The sequence below is a fragment of the Acomys minous genome (genome assembly GCF_964271855.1).
Source record: "Acomys minous genome assembly, chromosome: 3".
Taxonomy (NCBI): domain Eukaryota; kingdom Metazoa; phylum Chordata; class Mammalia; order Rodentia; family Muridae; genus Acomys; species Acomys minous.
The window spans coordinates 64,476,661-64,495,240 of record NC_140485.1 but is presented as its reverse complement, the minus strand read 5'-3'; the positions used below and the strand labels follow the sequence as shown (position 1 = coordinate 64,495,240).

The 18,580-nt window shown below is 47.1% G+C and overlaps 1 protein-coding gene across 2 annotated transcripts; it reads left to right on the top strand.

Moving 5' to 3' along the window:
• The first annotated feature begins 9,610 nt into the window (after positions 1 to 9,610).
• Positions 9,611 to 18,357, top strand: PFDN4 (prefoldin subunit 4). Of its 2 annotated transcripts, none has more exons than XM_084776199.1 (4): positions 9,611 to 9,755; positions 15,282 to 15,389; positions 16,483 to 16,623; positions 17,960 to 18,357. In XM_084776199.1, the coding sequence occupies exons 1-4, from the start codon at positions 9,666 to 9,668 to the stop codon at positions 18,089 to 18,091; spliced, it is 471 nt and encodes a 156-aa protein (XP_084632325.1). In that variant the 5' UTR covers positions 9,611 to 9,665; the 3' UTR covers positions 18,092 to 18,357. The 2 variants fall into 2 exon arrangements, with proteins under 2 accessions (XP_084632325.1, XP_084632326.1); XM_084776200.1 differs by lacking the exon at positions 9,611 to 9,755 and adding an exon at positions 11,838 to 11,906.
• The last annotated feature ends 223 nt before the right edge of the window (positions 18,358 to 18,580 follow it).

Here is an 18,580-nt window from a genome sequence, read left to right as displayed (position 1 = left end):
GCTTAGGCTGGGCTCAACCTGGCAGTCCTCTTGCCTGGGCCGAGCAGCTGAAGCCGTGTTGTTTTGCTTCAGCAAACTGTACAGCCAGTTAAGTCGAAGGAAAGAAGTAAAGAAGTCCTGGTGAGTGTGCATCTAGGCTCAGTCATCGAACAATGCGTACACCAGAGTCAATGTCCTGTGTCCTTACATCACAGCGAGGCTTCTGAAAACCATACTTATAGGGCTGGAGAGGTGGCTCAGTTGGTTAAGAGCACTGCCTGTTCTTCTAGAGGTCCTGAATTCAACTCCTGGTTACCACATGGTGGCTCGCAACCATCTATAAGGTGATCTAATGCCCTCTTCTGGCATGTGGGTGCTCTTATATAAATAAATAAATAAATCTTTTAAAAACACATACTTATTCCCCAGGAATTTTCTACTGCCACAGGTGCAGGCCCTTGGCACGCATTTGGCCGCCCGCAGTACTCAAAACTACCGAAAATGAGCTCTCAGGTCATTAAAGCCATAATCTTCATGGCTTTTCTGCTCTGTTTTTCTCCCCAATTACCTAAATCTCCTCGAAATTGTAAGCTACTGTCTTTCTGTTGATTGTCCCTCCCATAATGCGCGATGCAATGTTGTTTATGTTGAATAGCACCCAATAAACAAAGAAAAGGCAATCGATTATTGACTCTTTCCTCATTCCCCAGCAAACCCAGAGAGTTTAGTACAATGCAGCTTTTGTTTCCCGAGGAAGTTCTTGGTGACCCCTGAGGATGCTCATCTGGGCGCCTCACACAAAGCAGTCTCACACAACAGAAGGAAGAATTTGTCTGGGTGGGTTGACAGCCTGCTTCCGCTCCTCACTGGCTGTGTGGCCTTGGGAAGGGATGTGGGTTCTCTGAGTCCAGTTTCCTCGCTGTCAACATGGGAGGCCACTATGCACTTGTACCCAAGTAGGCTGAGACAAAGTTAAAATCCAGATGAAACTGGCCTGTGTCTTCATAGAGTCCATTTAGCAGGAGAGCTTGCTTTCAGGTTTCTGAGCAGAACTAGGCCATGCTGATCAGTCAATATTTTATCCCAAGTGTGGATAAAGGTATCTGAAAACCTCCAATACAGTCCCACAGGGATGGAGTAGGAAAGAGGAAGAGCATGGTGTGCTTGCCCAGGTTAAGAAGTCCATGTTTTAAAGATCGTGTGTGTGTGTGTGTGTGTGTGTGTGTGTGTGTGTGTGTGTGTCTGTGTGTGCCTACCACATGTGTGTGGGTACTCATGAAGGACAGAAGAGGGCCTCTGGTCTCCTGAAGCCGGAGTTACTGGTGATGTGAACCTCCTGACATGGGTTCGGGGACTGAACTTTGCAAGGCAGCACACACCCTCACCACTGGGAAACCTCTAGTCCCTGTTAGCATTGGTATTATTAACCTTTTTAAAAACAATACAGGGTCTAGTTCAGGCTGGCCTGGCAGTCCTTAAGTAACCTAGACTGGCCCAGAACTTGTGGCAATCCCCCTGCCTCAGCCTCTTCAGTGTAGATATTAGAGGCCACCATATATAGTAGCTGTTATTAGGATTGGTGACTTTGGAAAGTTTGTTGTAACTGTCTGAGGCAGGTTAAACCAGACAATGAAAAAGTCCATGGATTTTGTTTGTTAGTTTAGTTTTGGTTTGTGAGACAGGGTCTCATGCAGCCTAGGCTGGCCTTGATCTCACTATGCAACTGAAAATGATTCAAAACTCCATCAGATCTTTGAATTGATCTTCCAGTCTCCACCCACGAATTTGGTTTTGTGGTGTTTTGTTTTGTTTTTGACATTCCATTGGTGCCATATGCATTTCATAAATAAGATTGAAAATTACATCATCACATGAATACCTGTTCTGTGCCTTTTCCTGCATGGCATGACTTGGCTAATCTCACCCGTGTGTAATGCAAGGAAATCTCATGATTTTTTTTCTTTTTCTTTTTTTTTTTTCTTTCTGCCAAATAATTTGAATCTGAAGCACAGTTTAGTTTGCTCTTGTCAGGAGCCTGCCTTGCTGACTTAGGTGACCGTTACTGAGAACTGACTGGACTTTTCCAGAGCTTTAAGATGAACCAGCAGACATACACTTCGCCAGGCAGTTGACACATGAAGTACCTCTGTTGTTAGGGATGGTAAACTCCTGATGGGGTGAGTGTGGGTACTCCATTGTTAGTGATCATATGGAGTGGGCATTGTTAATGAGTGTTGTTAATGATCACACAGAGGGCCAATGGAGCAGCTAGAAGAGTCCCTTTCTCTTAAACAAACACAAAACAAAACAAGAGAGTTCAGTGGGCAGAGTACGCACACCAGCTTTGGGCCTTAGCACTTGCCCAACTGTTCTTATAACTGACATTTAGTGGCTTTTCCACAGGGGAACAGCAGCCACGAGATCCTTTCTGTTCTGATTCTCACACCGTGTGAAGCAAGAAGTGGCTGGCTCCAGCTTCAGGGCTAATTGGAATCCTGGGTTTACACAAGAGCAGCCACAGATCCCTCCACTGAGGTGGCATTTTCCATTGAAAAATAATTTAATGCGCAAAGAATACTGTTGTTGGCACACGCCTTTAATCCCAGCATTCGAGAGGCAGAGGCAGGTGGATCACTGTGAGTTCAAGGACAGCCTGGTCTACAGAAGGAGTCCAGAATAGCCAAGAAACCCTGTCTCAAAAAACCAAAATAAAATAAAATAATTAAAAAAATAAAAAAAGAAAGAATACTGCATGTTCTAACACCAAAGTGTTGGTGACAGGTGTGGACAAGAGAGGATTGTGTGACATCAGCGGCTGGAGCAAATGAGAAGGAAAGGCCTACTTCAAGGGCAACACACAGCTGAGTGGAAAAATCTAGAAGTATAGGATGAGACAGGAGTTGTATTGACTTTTAATATTAACCTCAAACAATAGTAATTAAGTTCTTATAAAAACAGGCCAAATAAAAGGACATTCAGCTGGTTTTACATGAATGCCAGTGATAGATTTGAATAACATTCTTGCATTCAAAGTTTTTTTTTTAAATAGAGACAGGGTCTCACTTATTAATGGCCTCAAGTGTTCAAATGGCAGCTGAGGATAACGTCACTTCTGACCCGTGCCCCCACCTCCCAAGTGCTGGGATTATGAGTAAGTGCCAACACATGGAATTTCTGCACTGCTGGGGATGGAAGCCAGGGCTTTCTGCATGCTAGCCAAGAGGTCTACCAGGAGAGCCACATCCCCATCCCTCAGAGTCTTAGGACTCAATCTGCTTAGCATCTTTTTTGTCAACCAAGTGGATGACTCTCAATGTTGATAACTCTCTTGGGAATCTGAATCCAAGACCCACAATCATTTACATAAGACAAAAGGCGCCACTCACAGGTTATGCAGCAGGATACAGGTGCCCCACACACCTGGCCTCTCATGCGTCTCCTCGAAGTGTCTTAGAGAGCCAGGACATTGGGAACAAATGGAGGTTGGTTTGCAATCCTAAACATTTTTCTTTAAAGCAATCCCAGCTGGGTTTCAGTTGTTCCATGCTTGGTGACTAGGGAGCGTTTGAAGCAGTCATATTTATTCCCTTTCCCCATAGAATCAGGCTGTCTCAGGGTGCAGACTGAGGGGAGTGTACTCTTCCTAGAACACTTGACGGACACATGTTTATGGTTAAATGCTCACGATGTGAACACAGATTTCTGGAGACAGAATGAAGCGATTCCATATCTCACCCCCCCCCCCCCCGTTGTCTTAGTCACTGTTCTATTGCTGTGAAGAGGTACTATGACCAAAGTGACTCTTATCAAAGACAGCACTTCACCGGGGGCTTGCAGTTTCAGAGGATCAGTCTGCGATCATTAGATCACCATGGCAGGAGGCAGACAGGAGCGGGGGGGGGGGGGGGGGGATTGCCTCTGAGTGCTGGGATTATAGGTGTGCGCCATCATGCTGGGTTTATATGGTACTGGGGAATTGAACCCAGAGCTTTTTACATGCTAGGCAAGCATTCTACCCGCTGAGCCACATCCTCATCCCAGTTCACTTGGCTTCTCACAGGACAAGGCAAGGTCTCTCCCAGCCTTCTCTTTCTCTTGTTTTCCCTCCGCCTACTGGCCATCATTAGTGGTTGTTTCCTTTGGTGACTCTGGTTGCTATTCTGGCACCAAAGCTTAGAATGACTTTGATGGACTTTCCGGGCCTGTCACTCCTCATCATGACCGATGCCCACTTTACAGGTACAAACCGCACACGTTTCCCCATGTGGGATTATAAAGCAGAGAGCATGACCAGCGCAGTGCAGCCATGCTCATTAGTAACATGCAAGGGGGCAGCCTTTTCTTTCTTCTAGATAGAATTCCACCCCAGAGCTGCCAGTGTTTACCCTCACCTTGCCACAACCTCAAGAATATCGCCACATTTCCTCCAGCCTCCTTGGTTTTCTTGGCTGCAGTTTTAAGGAATAACTTTTTACTACATATAAATAAAGCCCTCACTGTGCCTTTGTGGCAAACCTCTAGCAGGATTCATCAGAAGAACTAGGAAAAGGATGCCCGAGTGTACACAGACTCTGGGGTGTGGTGTGCAGTGGCACAAGGTCACCTTGCTTGATAGCACCTGGCTCCTCCAATTCCCCCAACTTTCAGTCACGGAAGTCAGGATGTTTTCACTGTGGCTTCAGAGAGCTCCTGGTTCCTCTGCCTGGGCACCCTGGCTTCTGGGAATCTGTTTTCTGCAGTGCCCCTCCTCTCTGCTGCTTTTTTTGCCAAATGCTTCCATTGCACCGCTGAGTCTGATTGGCTTGATCTGGGCTTGCACTGTATTGGCGAATCTGATTGGGTGTCTCTGGACTGGTATTCTATAAAGGATGCTGAGGTCCGACTTCCGGAATGAAGAGGTGAGAGAGGGACCTACGAAAATATCCAAAGTGCTTTAGACAATCTTAACTATCTAAGCTGTCCAATCAGACCCACTTGTGAGCAGTAGCTGTGTGTGTGTGTGTCCTGACTCAGTGCAAAGTGCACACCATTTCTGACCAAATCCCCAGGGAACTGTCTTTGGGTCACAGCTGCTGTCTCTAGATGATGGCGCCTTCCTTTCTCAATGTTACAGTTGCCAGGCCAGGTACCATGAATGCAGGCAGGTTAAATTGTGATTCCCTCCCCCCCTTTTTTTTTCAAGACAGAGTTTCTCTGTGTAGCCTTGGGCTGTCCTGGACTCACTTTGTAAACCCAGCTGGCCTCGAACTCACAGCGATCCACCTGCCTCTGCCTCCCAAGTGCTGGGATTAAAGGCATGTGCCACCACGCTCGGCTACCTCTGTGTGTGTGTGTGTGTGTGTGTGTGTGTGTGTGTGTTGTGGTGTGTGGTGTGTGTGTATATGTTATGTGTGTGGTATATGGTGTGTGTGTGCGTGTGTGTGTGTGTACGGTGTGTGTATGCACTGTGTGTGTGGTCTGTGTGTGTGTGGTGTGTGTGTGTGAGTGTGTGTGTGTGCGTGCATGTGATTCTGGGAACTGAATGCAAAGCCAGGCAAGCGCTCTGCTATTCAGCCTAGTCCACACAGTTTAAAAATCCCATACATTGAGGACATCTTTGAAAAAAGATGTATCTTTCCTAGTAAAAACAAATTACAAGTTGAAACTATCAGAGATGTCTATATTTTGGGCCAGAGTGTGGGCTATTTGATTTCCCGCTTTGCCACTTTGCCATGCTGCTGGCTCCTGAGGCTTTCTTTGTACAGAAGAAAAATTAAAGTTTGGAGTCTTGGCGCCACCTGGTGATGAAAGGCAGCTATTCAGGGGACCAGCCCACAAGACCACAATTTATGTTACATGAGGCCTGTGGTACTAGACTTAGGAGGAAAACTAAATGCAAATACCATAAGGGACTCCTGGATATTGTAACTGAACGAATACACCAGAAGCTATCTTGCATCTCACGTTACTCGCTAATCCTTAAATACATCACTGCTTATTCTTTTATGCATTTATTTATTCATTAATGAACAGGCGAGCTCTGCTTCCCTTGATGCTTCTGGTTTAGCAGAAGAAAATGAGCGCCCAAGGAAATGGCCAGAGAGAGCTATAGAGTTACTTGCAGGAGTGGGAGCGTTTAAGGACCGTGTCTGTATTAGTAAGTCTGTGCTGCTATGCCAAAGATCCCCCAAGTAGAAATGTACTTCTCACAGTTGTGAAGGACAACTCCAATATCAAGATGCTAGAAGGTTCTACCTCTGGAGAGGGGTCTAGCCTCTCCATCCAAGATGGTGCCCTGCTCTTGCATCTTCAGAGGGGAAGGTCCTTTTCTCACACGTTTTTGTAGATTGCCACAAGTCTGTCCTGGAAGCTGTAACCCTTGGGCCAGACTCAGATGGAAGAGCTAATGTCTGACTGCAGTGGTCAAGGGGGACTTTGAAATTGGTGGCATGCTGACTGGACCAAGAGGGCCTTTGAGTCCTCCATGTCCCTCACACATACAACTAACTATAAGTAACCCCGCTAAACTCATTGACTCACTAAGTTGGACTCTTGTGCTGTCCTTATACTGTTCTGTCATTGGCTCCTCTGGAGTGAGTAGATGTTTGTTCATGTCTCTCCAGGAAAAGTGTCACTCAATAATCAGAGAGGAAGGGGGCCTTGCTTCAGAATTTGAGTTAGCCCCTAACATGCAGTGGGAAGACTTGAGAATTTTACACCTTGTCAGGAAAATAACTTACAAAAAAATTGAGCCAAATACAAACAGACAAATTACTAGGATAAGATGTAAAGAAGTTAAAAATATTGCGAAAGGGGACTTGACTGCCTGGGGAGTGCAGTCATGATCCTTGGGCGCCCCCTGCAGGCACAGGATCAAATTACTTCCTGCTAGCGAGATTTGCCTAGTCTGGCTACTCACTCCATATGGAAGGATGTTCTTCCTCATCAAGCACAGGGAACATGGAGTGATGTTACACGCTTTTTGTCCATTTGGTTGTGTTGTGGGGGGGAGCACCCACAAACATCTGCCTCAAATGACAAATGCATTCATTATCCCTGTGTGACACAGTCTAAAGCTGGGATGCGTTTGGACAACATTATACATTCACTTCCAGTTGGTCTTATGTTTTCTGTTTTTCTTTTCATGTATCCCTACGGCAGTTCTCAGGATGAAAGCTACATGCCTTATCCATGCTGGGGCATCCAGTCACATTGACACTGGTCACCCTTTCAGACACACTCTCCTTATTTGGTTGTGGTCTGTCTCCTGTCGCTAGATGGCAAGCTGCATGAGGTTGGGGTGTTTTATCTGCATGTCATGCAGCATCCCCGGCATCCCCAATGCCTGGCATCCTTTTGGTCCAGTCAACACAGCAGGGTCTCCATCAACCACTGCAGCCAGAACTAGCCCTCCTTTCTGAGTCTGCTTCAAGGGTTACAGAGCCCAGGACTGGAGTTGGTGGTGCTACACACATGAGCTCCTCAAGAGCGGTGCCACCGTGACCCCAACTGCTGAGATTTGCCTCTCTATGTGTATCTATCAAGTAGCTGAGTGCAAACAGCAAACATCCCGTGTGTGTGTGTGTGTGTGTGTGTGTGTGTGTGTGTGTGTGTTAGAACTGCTGTTCGAGGGGTCTAAGTTCATTACACCCGGAAACCTTGATGTAAGCACACAGTGAGCAAAGACTGCACTGTAATGTTTGTAGACTCAATTTTCTTGCCAAAATATTTTATTAACAACTTAGTGACTGAGCCTACGTCAATTATAACCCGATTAACCAAAACAGTAGGAAATGAGGATTAATTGACACAACAACAAAACCTTAAGGATATCAGTCTGAGGAACGATTCGCCGGTCAGGAGCTGCAGGATTTCTTCCACTGAAACCTGGGGTAACCAGACCCCAGAGCCTCAGCAGGAGCCAGAGCTCTGAAGCCTTCCCTCAAGCAGTTTTCTCTAGGAGCGTCTTGAAGGGCAGCGATGAACAGCCAAATCTCTCCCAAGTCTTCAATCCCCCCAGCCACCAGTTCTGGGCTCATTTATATATTTCTTCCCAGAGTCTGTTCATGGGATCTTTTTTATCTGGCAGCAATTAAGCTCCTGCACAAGGTGTTTGCTCTTCTAGTGAATTAACATCACCTGTTCTCTCACTAGACCATTCTGATCCCACATTTGGGATCCTAAAGAACAGGTTTCTCTCCTTCAAATGATAGGAGACAGACGGTAACTACATGCATTATACACCTTAACCTGTGGGTAATGGCCCCTTTGGGGATCTTGAATGACCCTTTCTCAGGGGTTGAACTTCAGATATCCTGCACATCAGATAGTCACATGACAACTCACAACAGTAGCAAAATTCCATTTATGAAGTAGCAAGGAAATACCTTTGTCAGCACAACGTGAGAAGTTGTACCAAATGGCCGTAGCACTAGGAAGGTTGAGAACCAACGTGTTTTAAGCAGACAGGCGAGATCTGTTCTCCTCTCCCTCCTTTGCATGCCCTTGTGTGAGGATTGATGCTTGAAGGAGCCATAGGAGGGACTGGTAAAGATGCACAGAGCGCCCACGCCAGTATCATGCTTATTGTGTCGCTGCTCAAGCCCAGACCACCCCGTCTCACATCACTTGCTTGGTAGATGGGACAATGGCCCCAGCTCCTTTGTCCCCAGAGCTCTCAGTTTCTCAGAACAACTAACTCCAGACAGTTAATAACAATGGCGCCGGTTACTGAGGAAGCCTGCTGCCCATCAGGCCCCTGGGTGGACAGCCTTCCATTCAAATATTTAAGGGAGAGGAAGGCATATCGTTGAGCCGATTTAATTTTAAATATGTAAAAGAATTCATTTCAGTCGCACAAGGTGGAGCATACTTTTGATCCCAGCACTCTGGAGGGAGAGGCAGAGGCAGGGGGATCTCTGTAAGTTTGAAACCAGCTTGGTCTACACAGCTAGTTCCAGAACAGCCAGGACTGCATAGAGAGACTCTCTTATAGTGCTCTAGATCAGTGGGTCTCAACTTGTGGGTCGCCACCATCAGAAAACACAGATATTTACGTTACGATTCATAAGAGTAGCAAATTTTATATAATGAAGTCGCAACGCAGCATTAGGAAGATTGCATTGCTCTAGATCCTTTTGGGGGATACCTACCTTTGGCTTCATCCACTCCTGGCTGTTCATTCTATCCTAGTGTCCCCGGCAGTACTCAGTCATACACAAGCTAAGACGGCTTCAAGGCTTCCCTACACGCCAGTGCCTTCAGTTTGTAGCTTCCCCAGAACTGGGTTTTTATGTGGTGGTGCTGTGGATTGAACTTGCATCGTCCTGTTTGAGTGCACATACTTACCCGAAAGGCGTTGAAACCACGCCCCCAGCCTCTCTAGCTCCTATTTAGGTTGCGTTGCCTACTCACTGTAAGCTTGTTGAATAAACGAGAAAATCGCGCATCCGAGTCCGGCTCCCCCTGCTGCCCGTGGCTGGAATCTCCGGCCGGACTATCGGCCGCACTTGGTATTTATGCCGGCCGAGAGGGAAGCTGCCTGCCCCTTTAATTGGAAGGTACCAAGTGCTTCCAGGTAATAGTTCCTTCCTGAGTCCTTGCCCCTGGAATTCATAAGTCAGAGACACAGATGCAGGCAGCGTTGAGACAGTGCCGTGTTTTAGGGCCTCTTGGGTCGGCAGAGCTCGGGAGGGACCTTGGTGGGGATGGAGATGGGGGCGAGGGATGCGCACCCGGATGGTCTTCCCCTGCGCCCCGTGGTCCAGTCCAAGATGGCGGCCACCATGAAGAAGGCGGTGAGTGTGGCCGGGCCGGGGTCGGAGGCGACGTGGGCGCGGCGGCCCGGGTCGGAGGGCACGTGGGGTGGGGGTGGGGGTCTGAGGAGACGTGGGCAGCTGGCAGCCGGGGGTCTGAGGAGATGAAGTAGGGTGCTCAGTGCTGGGGCCGGCGCTAGGTACACGGATGCTACCATTAACATCGTGAGGAAACTGTCCAAGCTGCCCAGGGTCGTGCGTCTCCGTAGGGACCGAATAGGTCTCTGTATCCCGGGATGTGGGATCCCGCACCTCTGTGTTCCCTCCTGCCCCCCCCCCCCGCCCCCACGTCCATTCACGCTAGAAGCACCTGTGCCCTTCAGGCTAAAACTAGTGTTCATTGGCGTTGAGAGGAATCGGCTCGAGGGAGTGTGGTGGTTACCCGGGATTTCCTCAGCATCTTAGGACACGGGGCCCCACACTCTGCCCCCTACACTTTACAGTTAGCCATCCCCTGGGGACTTATCTGGTAAAATGTTGAGTCTGGTGCTTCTGCTTTTTTGCTTTGGTTTCCCCCCACCCCTTCGCCCCCCAAATCACAGCTCTTCATATTTTTAAAAATGATACCTGATAATTAAACATGGGGCTCTGTGATATTTTATCACATATTAAAAAAAAAAAAAAGACATGTCTTATGTGTGTGGTCCAGACTGGCCTACAGCTCCCTATGTAATCAAAGATGGTTTTGAAATGTCTGATTCCCCTGCCTCCACCTCCCACCTTCCAGGTGCTGGGATTACAGGTGTTTACCACCACGTTTGGCTTTTGGTATGCTGGTGGAGTGAAGCCAGGGCCTTATGCATGGTAGGCGACTGACCTACATGGCTATCCAACCCTTTTTGTCACACTGAGCCGCTAAATCAAGCTAAAGTTCCATGTGGGTTTTTATTTATTTATTTGTTTATTTATTTATTATTCTGAGACAGGGTCTCTCTATGTAGCCTTGGCTGGCCTGGACTCCCTTTGTAGACCAGGCTGGCCTCGAACTCACAGCAATCTGCCTGCCTCTGCCTCCCAAGTGCTGGGATTCAAGGCGTGCGCCACCACCGCCCGGCCCATGTGGGTTTTATAACCTCCAAGTCTTTCCAGATGTCCGAGTGTTATCTAAATAGAAGAAGAGAATTAAAGGGAGGGGAAAAAAATACCAGCTGATAACTATTGGGGCTTTGCAGTGCACTTCTTAGTGTTTTCATGTTACTTATTTTGATTTGTTATTTAAACCTTTTGGGAGATTCTGATTTTATTTTCATTTAGCTGACGAAACTGAAGTGCAAAAGAAAAGCTGGGACTTAAACAGCAATCTCATTCCAGGGTCTTTAACTCTGTCTGTGTGTCTGTCTGTCTGTCGAGAGGTGCCTGACTGGAGACATACTGCTTTCATTCCACTTTCTAAGCTGTCCTTGTTGGTGTTTTTTGCTGTCCCATGCCTCCTAGTCAGTGCCTCCGAGCACTGAAGGATGGCGCTCAGCCCTTACAGTTCATTAAGAGTGAATGGTTGCAGAGTCCGGGGAGGCTTCAGAATTAGCACGAGTGGCTCACCCCCTGGCCTGTCACCCACAAATTGTTATACAGGAGCAGAGTAAGGTCCAGGGCCGTGGTGATCTGGCCAGGTAGGAAACAGGTTCACACTGCCTCTTGTTAGATTGGGCCCTCAGCTGTCACTTACACCACGCAGTTCCGTGACAGACACTGTTGGGAGTTTGTCCTTGGTTTTGCTTATTTGTTTTGAGACAAGGTCTCACTGTAGCTTGGGCTGGCCTGGAAATCTTAGCGATTTGACTGCCAGCTGAAATTGGTGAGAACATTTTTGATGAGGACCCAACTATCAGTACCTGAACTTGGAATAGAGTATGGTTTGTGTCCTCTTACAACCCGTAAGATGTCACCATGACAAGAGTATGACCAGGGTTCGGGGCATTTTACCTTTCTCTTGAATCTGGAGCAAGCCATGTCTCTTATAACTAGCAAAATTCCCTTAAATCTAAAATAACCCTGCTCACCGTTCTTCCCGATCTTCGCTTTCTTGCAACAGGGTCTCATGCAGTCCACGCTGGCCTTAAATTCACTGTGCAGCTAAGGATGAACTTGAACTCTCCATCCTCCTGTCTCCACCTCCTGGCTGCTGGGCTGCAGGTTTGTCCCGGCATGCCTGGTTTTCAACAGTGCTGGGGATGAAACTCAGGGCTGTAAATTGGACAAGCATCTTACAAGCGAGCTAGCCTTGTATTGAGCTTCAGAAGCAATGTGGAGCAGGCAGTGGGCTTAGCCGTCCTTTATAGAAGGGTGACCGCACACCCAGGTCCTGTGTGCTCGGTACTCATTTTACCACCCCTGAAAGGCAAATCATTTCACACATGACAGATCTGGGGTGGCTCCAGGGAACTGAGCAAATTATCTAAAGTTCCGCATGTGTGGTTTGGAGTCCGTCCTGCCTTCCCTTTACGGCTGCCTGGAGTACGAGAAAATAACTGCCTTCTGTAGTCACTACACCCGCCTTTGCCTAAGACAGGTGCCGGCCCTCTGCACCTGTAGGTCTCTTGGAAAATCTGATGAAAGCTACCAAGACCCTTCTAGAGAATGGACATGCTGTATGCCAGCCATGCTCACCTTGCATGCAGCCTTTGGTCCCAGGAAAGCTGTGAATGTGGCCCAACATAATTGTAGATGATTTCATGTCACGATGTCAAAAGGTTGGACACGCCTGCGATGCCCACCCAATTTGATTATGATTTGGAGGGCTAAATCAACTTCATGTCCTTTCTCGCCAGTTAGAAATTACTATCTTCCTGCCAGAATGCAGTTCAAGAAACGCAGAAGTAGGGTGGGGTGTAGCTGTCTGGCAGTGTGTTCGGCCAGCGTGTGAAGGGCCTCAGCTCAATCCCTAGCCCCCCCAGAGAGTGGTAAGATGTCCTCTGGAGCTTCTGCCCTTGGGGATCGGGGTGCCAGTTTCTTAGCTGCTGCTGGGGACCGCCCCCTGGCCCAGGGTGGAGCAACGCCCTGCCCTTAACTCACCCACTACAGTCCTAACCCTGGAAGAAAAATGACTTTGAGGAACTGGGCCCCAGGGCCAGGGGCCTGCTGGTGGCTGCTGTTTGGCAGAGCTACAGCAGGGAGTGCCTGCTTTGGAAAGATAGAAACAGCCAACCTCCAGCACTCTTTGGCATCCAAATATTTGTGAGTCTGATCTATCATAATAGAGCCTCACTTGAATTGCTCTTAAAGTCTTCATGGTGACGGACACGACTGTAGTGCTTTCTAGGGCTTTGGGGCCTGTACAGTCCCCAGGCAAGCTGGAGGCCTTTGGGGTTCTCTGTCTGGGAGATTGGTAATTCTCATAGGCAAAGCAACCGTGATGTCAGTCTCTCCATCTCGGTGTCTGTCGAGTGCTCCTCCTTCTGTTGATAGGAGCTACAGTGTTGTCCGTCCCTGTAGCCCCCCCACCCCCCCCCCTCACCTCTCATCCCCCACCCCCGTGCTCTGCACACAATGTTAGGACAGATTCTTTGAGCACACACTTTGGGTCTGATGACAGCTTAGTGCATGCAGAGTTGCTTTCTGGAATGAGAGCCTGATGAAGGGGAGGCCTAAATTCCAACACCTTTTTCTCTATCTGGACCACTGAGCCGGCTCTTGAGACAAGAGGTTACCTTTCAACCTCTGAGGAAGTTTGCGTAGATGCGTCTTATGCCATAGCTTACAAGAGACCAGGAGTGGGTGGAGTGTGGATGTCGTGAACTTACTTCTGCTATGGGGGAGAAGAGCCATTCTCACTGACCCTGCATTTATTAATTCCAATACGGTATATTATCTATCAATGTTACTGTATATTAGTGGAGCTTCAGTGAGAGCCTTTTCCTTGTTAAATTTTGTTTGTGTGTATGTGTGTGTTCCTGTATGTATGTGGTGTACATGTGTGCATGTGCTTCTGCAAAAGCTAGAAGGGGACCACAGAGGCTGGAGTTACAAGCAGTTGTACGCTGCCTGGTGTAGGTGCAAAGAACTGAACCCAGATCCTTTGAAAGAGCAGCAAGTGCTCTTAATCACAGACCATCTCTCCGTGAGCTTTTGGAGAAACAGTCTCTATGTATCCAAAGCTAGCTTCAAACTGGTAATCCTCCTGCTTCAGCCTCACCATGTCCAGCTAGTAGGGCCTGTCTTCACATACACAGAGCTTTACTCCTTTAAGGTATTGTCAAGTACACGTGGTCTTATTTTATAAAGATACTGTCAGGCATGGTTGACACTTCATTTTCTATTTTAGTATATTGACAGCCCTATAAGACTTAGACGCAACTTAGGAACGCCCTGCCACATCTAACTGAACAAAACCTCGTGACCCTGCACACGCTTGGATACACATATGTATATTTGACTCTGGGGACAGAGTGCTTGCTTTAAAATCAAAGCCTGTCCATTTACTGGCTATGTGCTGTAGCCAGATTATCCTCACTCTGCAGCCGTTGGTCACCTATGAATAGTGATATTGGTGATGCCTTGTGAGCCTGAGGGATTAGAGTTCTTAGCACACAGTAGGAGCTCAGGTGGTGTTAGCTATTTGTGTTACTTTATAGATACTCTGTTGTCTAAACACTCAGCTTTGTAGAATTAATCACATCAGATATTAAATATGAAACTCAAGTCTCATCACATTGTGGCAGATTCACAACCTTAACATGAATACAGAGTTTAAATGTCTGGAGTAGCGTCATCGACGTGCATGGTGACCCTCTGGCGGGTGCATCAGATTGAAAGTTGGAGAAACTGGCTGGGCGTGGTGGCGCACGCCTTTAATCCCAGCACTCAGGAGGCAGAAGCAGGCGGATCGCTGTGAGTTGGAGGCCAGCCTGGTCTACAAAGCGAATCCAGCACAGCCAAGGCTACACAGAGAAACCATGTCTTGAAAAAAACAAAGAAAAAAAGTTGGAGAAACCATCCCATTCCTGATCAGTACAATGTGCCCATACGCATTTTACCTCAAACAATTTCTGTCAGATGTTCACCGAAGGTGTTTGGCCGAGTAACATTTTGCTTGCTGGAGATGTCTTGGTGAAATAATGTCCCAGTTTGGCAAATTCCGCTTTTTGGGTACGTTGGCTTTTATTACTATCATCATCATTATTATCTTGGTTTTCCGTGGCAGGGTTTCTCTGTGTAGCCCTGGCTGTCCGGACTCACTCTGTCGACCAGGTTGGCCTCAAACTCAGATCTGCCTGCCTCTGCCTCCCGAGGGCTGGGATCAAAGGCGTGCATCACCACCACCCAGTTTTGTTGTTGTTAATTGCTTTTTATATTTCAAACATTTGTTCACAAGTGATCCTATAGAATAGTGGAAAAGATTGTTGAGTCATGAACACATCATAACCATGACACATTTGTGACGTCTTCTGGCCTTGGCCCCTCAGCTGTCTTAGGGTGGCAAGTGTATGTGGTTATTGCAACACCGTGTGAGATACCAGCCTATAACCGCTCCGTTGAAATTCTACAAAAAAAATTAAAAATCTTTTTCAGGCTGCAGAAGATGTCAATGTTACTTTTGAAGATCAACAGAAAATAAACAAATTTGCTCGGAATACGAGTCGAATCACAGAGCTGAAGGAGGAAATAGAACTGAAGAAGGTACTGGATACACGTGTGAGCCTCAAGTTTGTACTGCAGGCCTCAGACCGGAACCATTATCACGTGTCGTGTCAGCTTCCTCATGGGCTCCTTATTCCTGTGACACTGTCTAGTTAGTTAACACAAAGTCTATGTTTGTCGATTTGTTTTGAGACAGGGTTTTGCTTTGTCAAACTCTCCTACAATTTACCATGTAGCCCAGGCTATCCTCACACTATTAATCCTCCTTCTTCAGCCTTCTGACTTGTATGGTTACAAGTGACTGCAGGTGTGGGAGACTGGAGCCCCGCTCAGGAGGTCATTTGTGGGTTTTTTCTTTGTTTGTTTGTTGGTTGGTTTGGTTTGGTTTTTTGAGACAGGGTTTCTCTGTGTAGCCTTGGCTGTCCTAGACTTACTTTGTAGACTAGGCTGGCCTCGAACTCAGAGATCCGCCTGCTTCTGCCTCCCTGAGTGCTAGGATTACAGACATGTGCCACCGTGCCTGGCTGTCTTTTATGTTCTTAAGAGAGGTACAGTAACAGTGAGTGAGGCCTTTGAGTCCAGTGTGAGTTTGCCCAGTGCAGTTCTGTGCCCATGCCTGAGGATTCGTCTGGGGTAAAACTGCAAATGTGTTCACTGATTTCTGGAGCCCTGCAGACTTAGGGACACATGCTGCTGCTGCTGCTGCTGCTGCTGCTGCTGTGTGTCTTATAAGGCCTGTGCCCAGTGTCTTCTTGTGTAGTTCTCATTGGTGCTGTGGTTTTAGTTATTACATTGGATTTCAGTATTTTGTGCTTACAGCCTCTTGAGCACACAAGGAGAGAGGGGAAGGGGTGTCTTCTGGTGCTTTGGTTTCATTTCTCTGGGGTGACGGGATTCGCTGCATGGGGAGTAGTTAAAGTAGGAGAATTGAGTGGTCCCCGACATAGAGAGGATACTTGGTACATTCCAAAACTACCCCGAGGGTGCTGTGCTGGCTCCTAAGGGAGTCCATGTGACACGCCTCCATGTCTGACAGTGGCTGCTGTCCACTGGCCCCTCACCCCAGGGAGCCCATGTGTGTGCATAAGAGTCTGCTCCTGTTTGTTTTCATGGCTGTCCTCTTGCCTGGCAGAAACAGCTCCAGAATCTAGAAGATGCTTGTGATGACATCATGCTGGCAGATGACGACTGCTTAATGATTCCTTACCAGATCGGAGACGTGTTCATCAGCCACTCTCAAGAGGAAACCCAGGAAATGTTAGAAGAAGCGAAGGTATGTGGTGAGAGGGTCCAGTTCTCCAACTGAGAATCCATTATTATAAAGAATGCAGAGTTGCAGGCGGGGGTAAATAACGGGGCCTGCTGCCATTCAGGGGTTTGCTGCAGCATCCCAGCCTCTGAGCCCTTTGCCCATGTGGTTTTATTTAGTCCAAATAGCGATCCATTGTTAGCACAGTTTAAAGTGAGGAACAAAGGTTCAGAGAAGTTCCAAGACTTGCCAAAATGGCATGTGACTGTGCTCTTCTGGCCCCCAGAGCTTTGCTTCCAGCTGAAAACGTTGAGGGTGCACTAGAGTGTCTTATTAAAGTAAAAGTTTTTTTGTTAGCCCCCCCACTTCCCCCCTCCTTCTCCACCCCATCTGTGTAACTGCTCCACCCGTGGGTCAGTTAACACTGTGTGAGGAGCAGTCTCTCTGTCGATTCCCGTTTATCCCCCACCTGGATCTGGAGCCACATTGGTCTCCAGTGCACTGTCTTGTGACTAGTTTGAGGCCATCTTAATATTGTGTGGTGGATGTTGATGTGTTCATGTGCCCTTGTTAGCATTAATTTGTTTCCGATATTGCGCTGTAGTGATGTTCCAGTGGGCAATGTGCAATGAGAAGTTGATGATGCTGGGGTCAGGCGGGGTCAGCTGTGGCCATAGCGCGGGAGTCTGAAGTTAACCCCGTGTGCCTTCCAGCCACCTGGTGTGTGAGAAGTCAGTGACAGCTGCCCCTAGTATTGTTGCTTCATTAGCTTGAAGGTTTGTTAAAATGATAGTCTCTGCTTCAGATTTCTAAACACACACACAAAAAAACCCAAAAAAACCCAAAACACTTCCCACTGATTACATCTACAGCTAATAGAGCTTGAGAAGGGGCTGGCAAGATGGCGAGGTGGTTATGAGCCCTGGCTGCTCTCCCAGAGGACCTGAGTTCTGTTCTTAGCATCCACACAGGGTGGCTCAAAACTGCTTGTGATCCCAGCTCCAGGGACACTCTCTAGTGCCTTCCAGGGCACTGCATCGTGTACACACACCCACTCATAGACATAGACATAAACAAAAGCATTGACAAAGGGTGCTGCAGAGGTGGCTCAGAGGGTAAGAGCGCCGGCTGCTCTTTCAGAGGATCCAAGTTCAAATCTCAGCAGAGTCTGAGGATAGAGCTAGTACTGGCCTGAATTAAATATTAGACATTCAGAGTTTGGGCTTTGATCTAATTGTTACTGTTATTTTGCATCTGACCAGTTTACAGTTCTTCACCTCATATTGATGCCATTATTCCAGACCACGTGCTCATTCATTATCCAGCTGGAGCTAGTTAACTTAAACTGTTTCTTTTCCAGAAAACTTTGCAAGGAGAGATCGATGCCTTAGAGTCCAGAGTGGCGTCCATCCAGCGGGTGTTAGCTGACCTGAAAGTGCAGCTGTATGCAAAATTTGGCAGCAACATAAACCTTGAGGCGGATGAAAGCTAAACATTTTATAATAGTTTTTTTTTACCTTGTTTTAATAAACTTGAATATTGTCTTAAATGATAATTTCCCTTCTTCAGATGGAACAAAAGAAAAACTTTCTTTTTTAAAATTTTTCATTTAATTAATGAAAACTTGCCTATTTTCACATGTCTTGCTTATTTATTTTATATTTTTAAAAGAAGACAGTATTCATGTATGTATTTTGCATAATGATTATATCAATTTTAGGAGCTTTATGTCATGTTATTAAAATCAGTTAAATAGTCTTTGTTTCTGTATTGTCATTTTAGAATTCTTGGGTTTTTTTTGTTGTTGTTGTTGTTTTTTTTTTTTTGGTTTTTCGAGACAAGATTTCTCTATGTAGCTGGGATTAAAGGCGTGCATCACCACACACCCTGTTGCAATTTTTATTCTTAAGAAACCTTAGGATTGGAGATGGCTCAGTGGGTAAGAGTGCTCACCACCAAGCCTAATGGGCTTGAGTTTGAT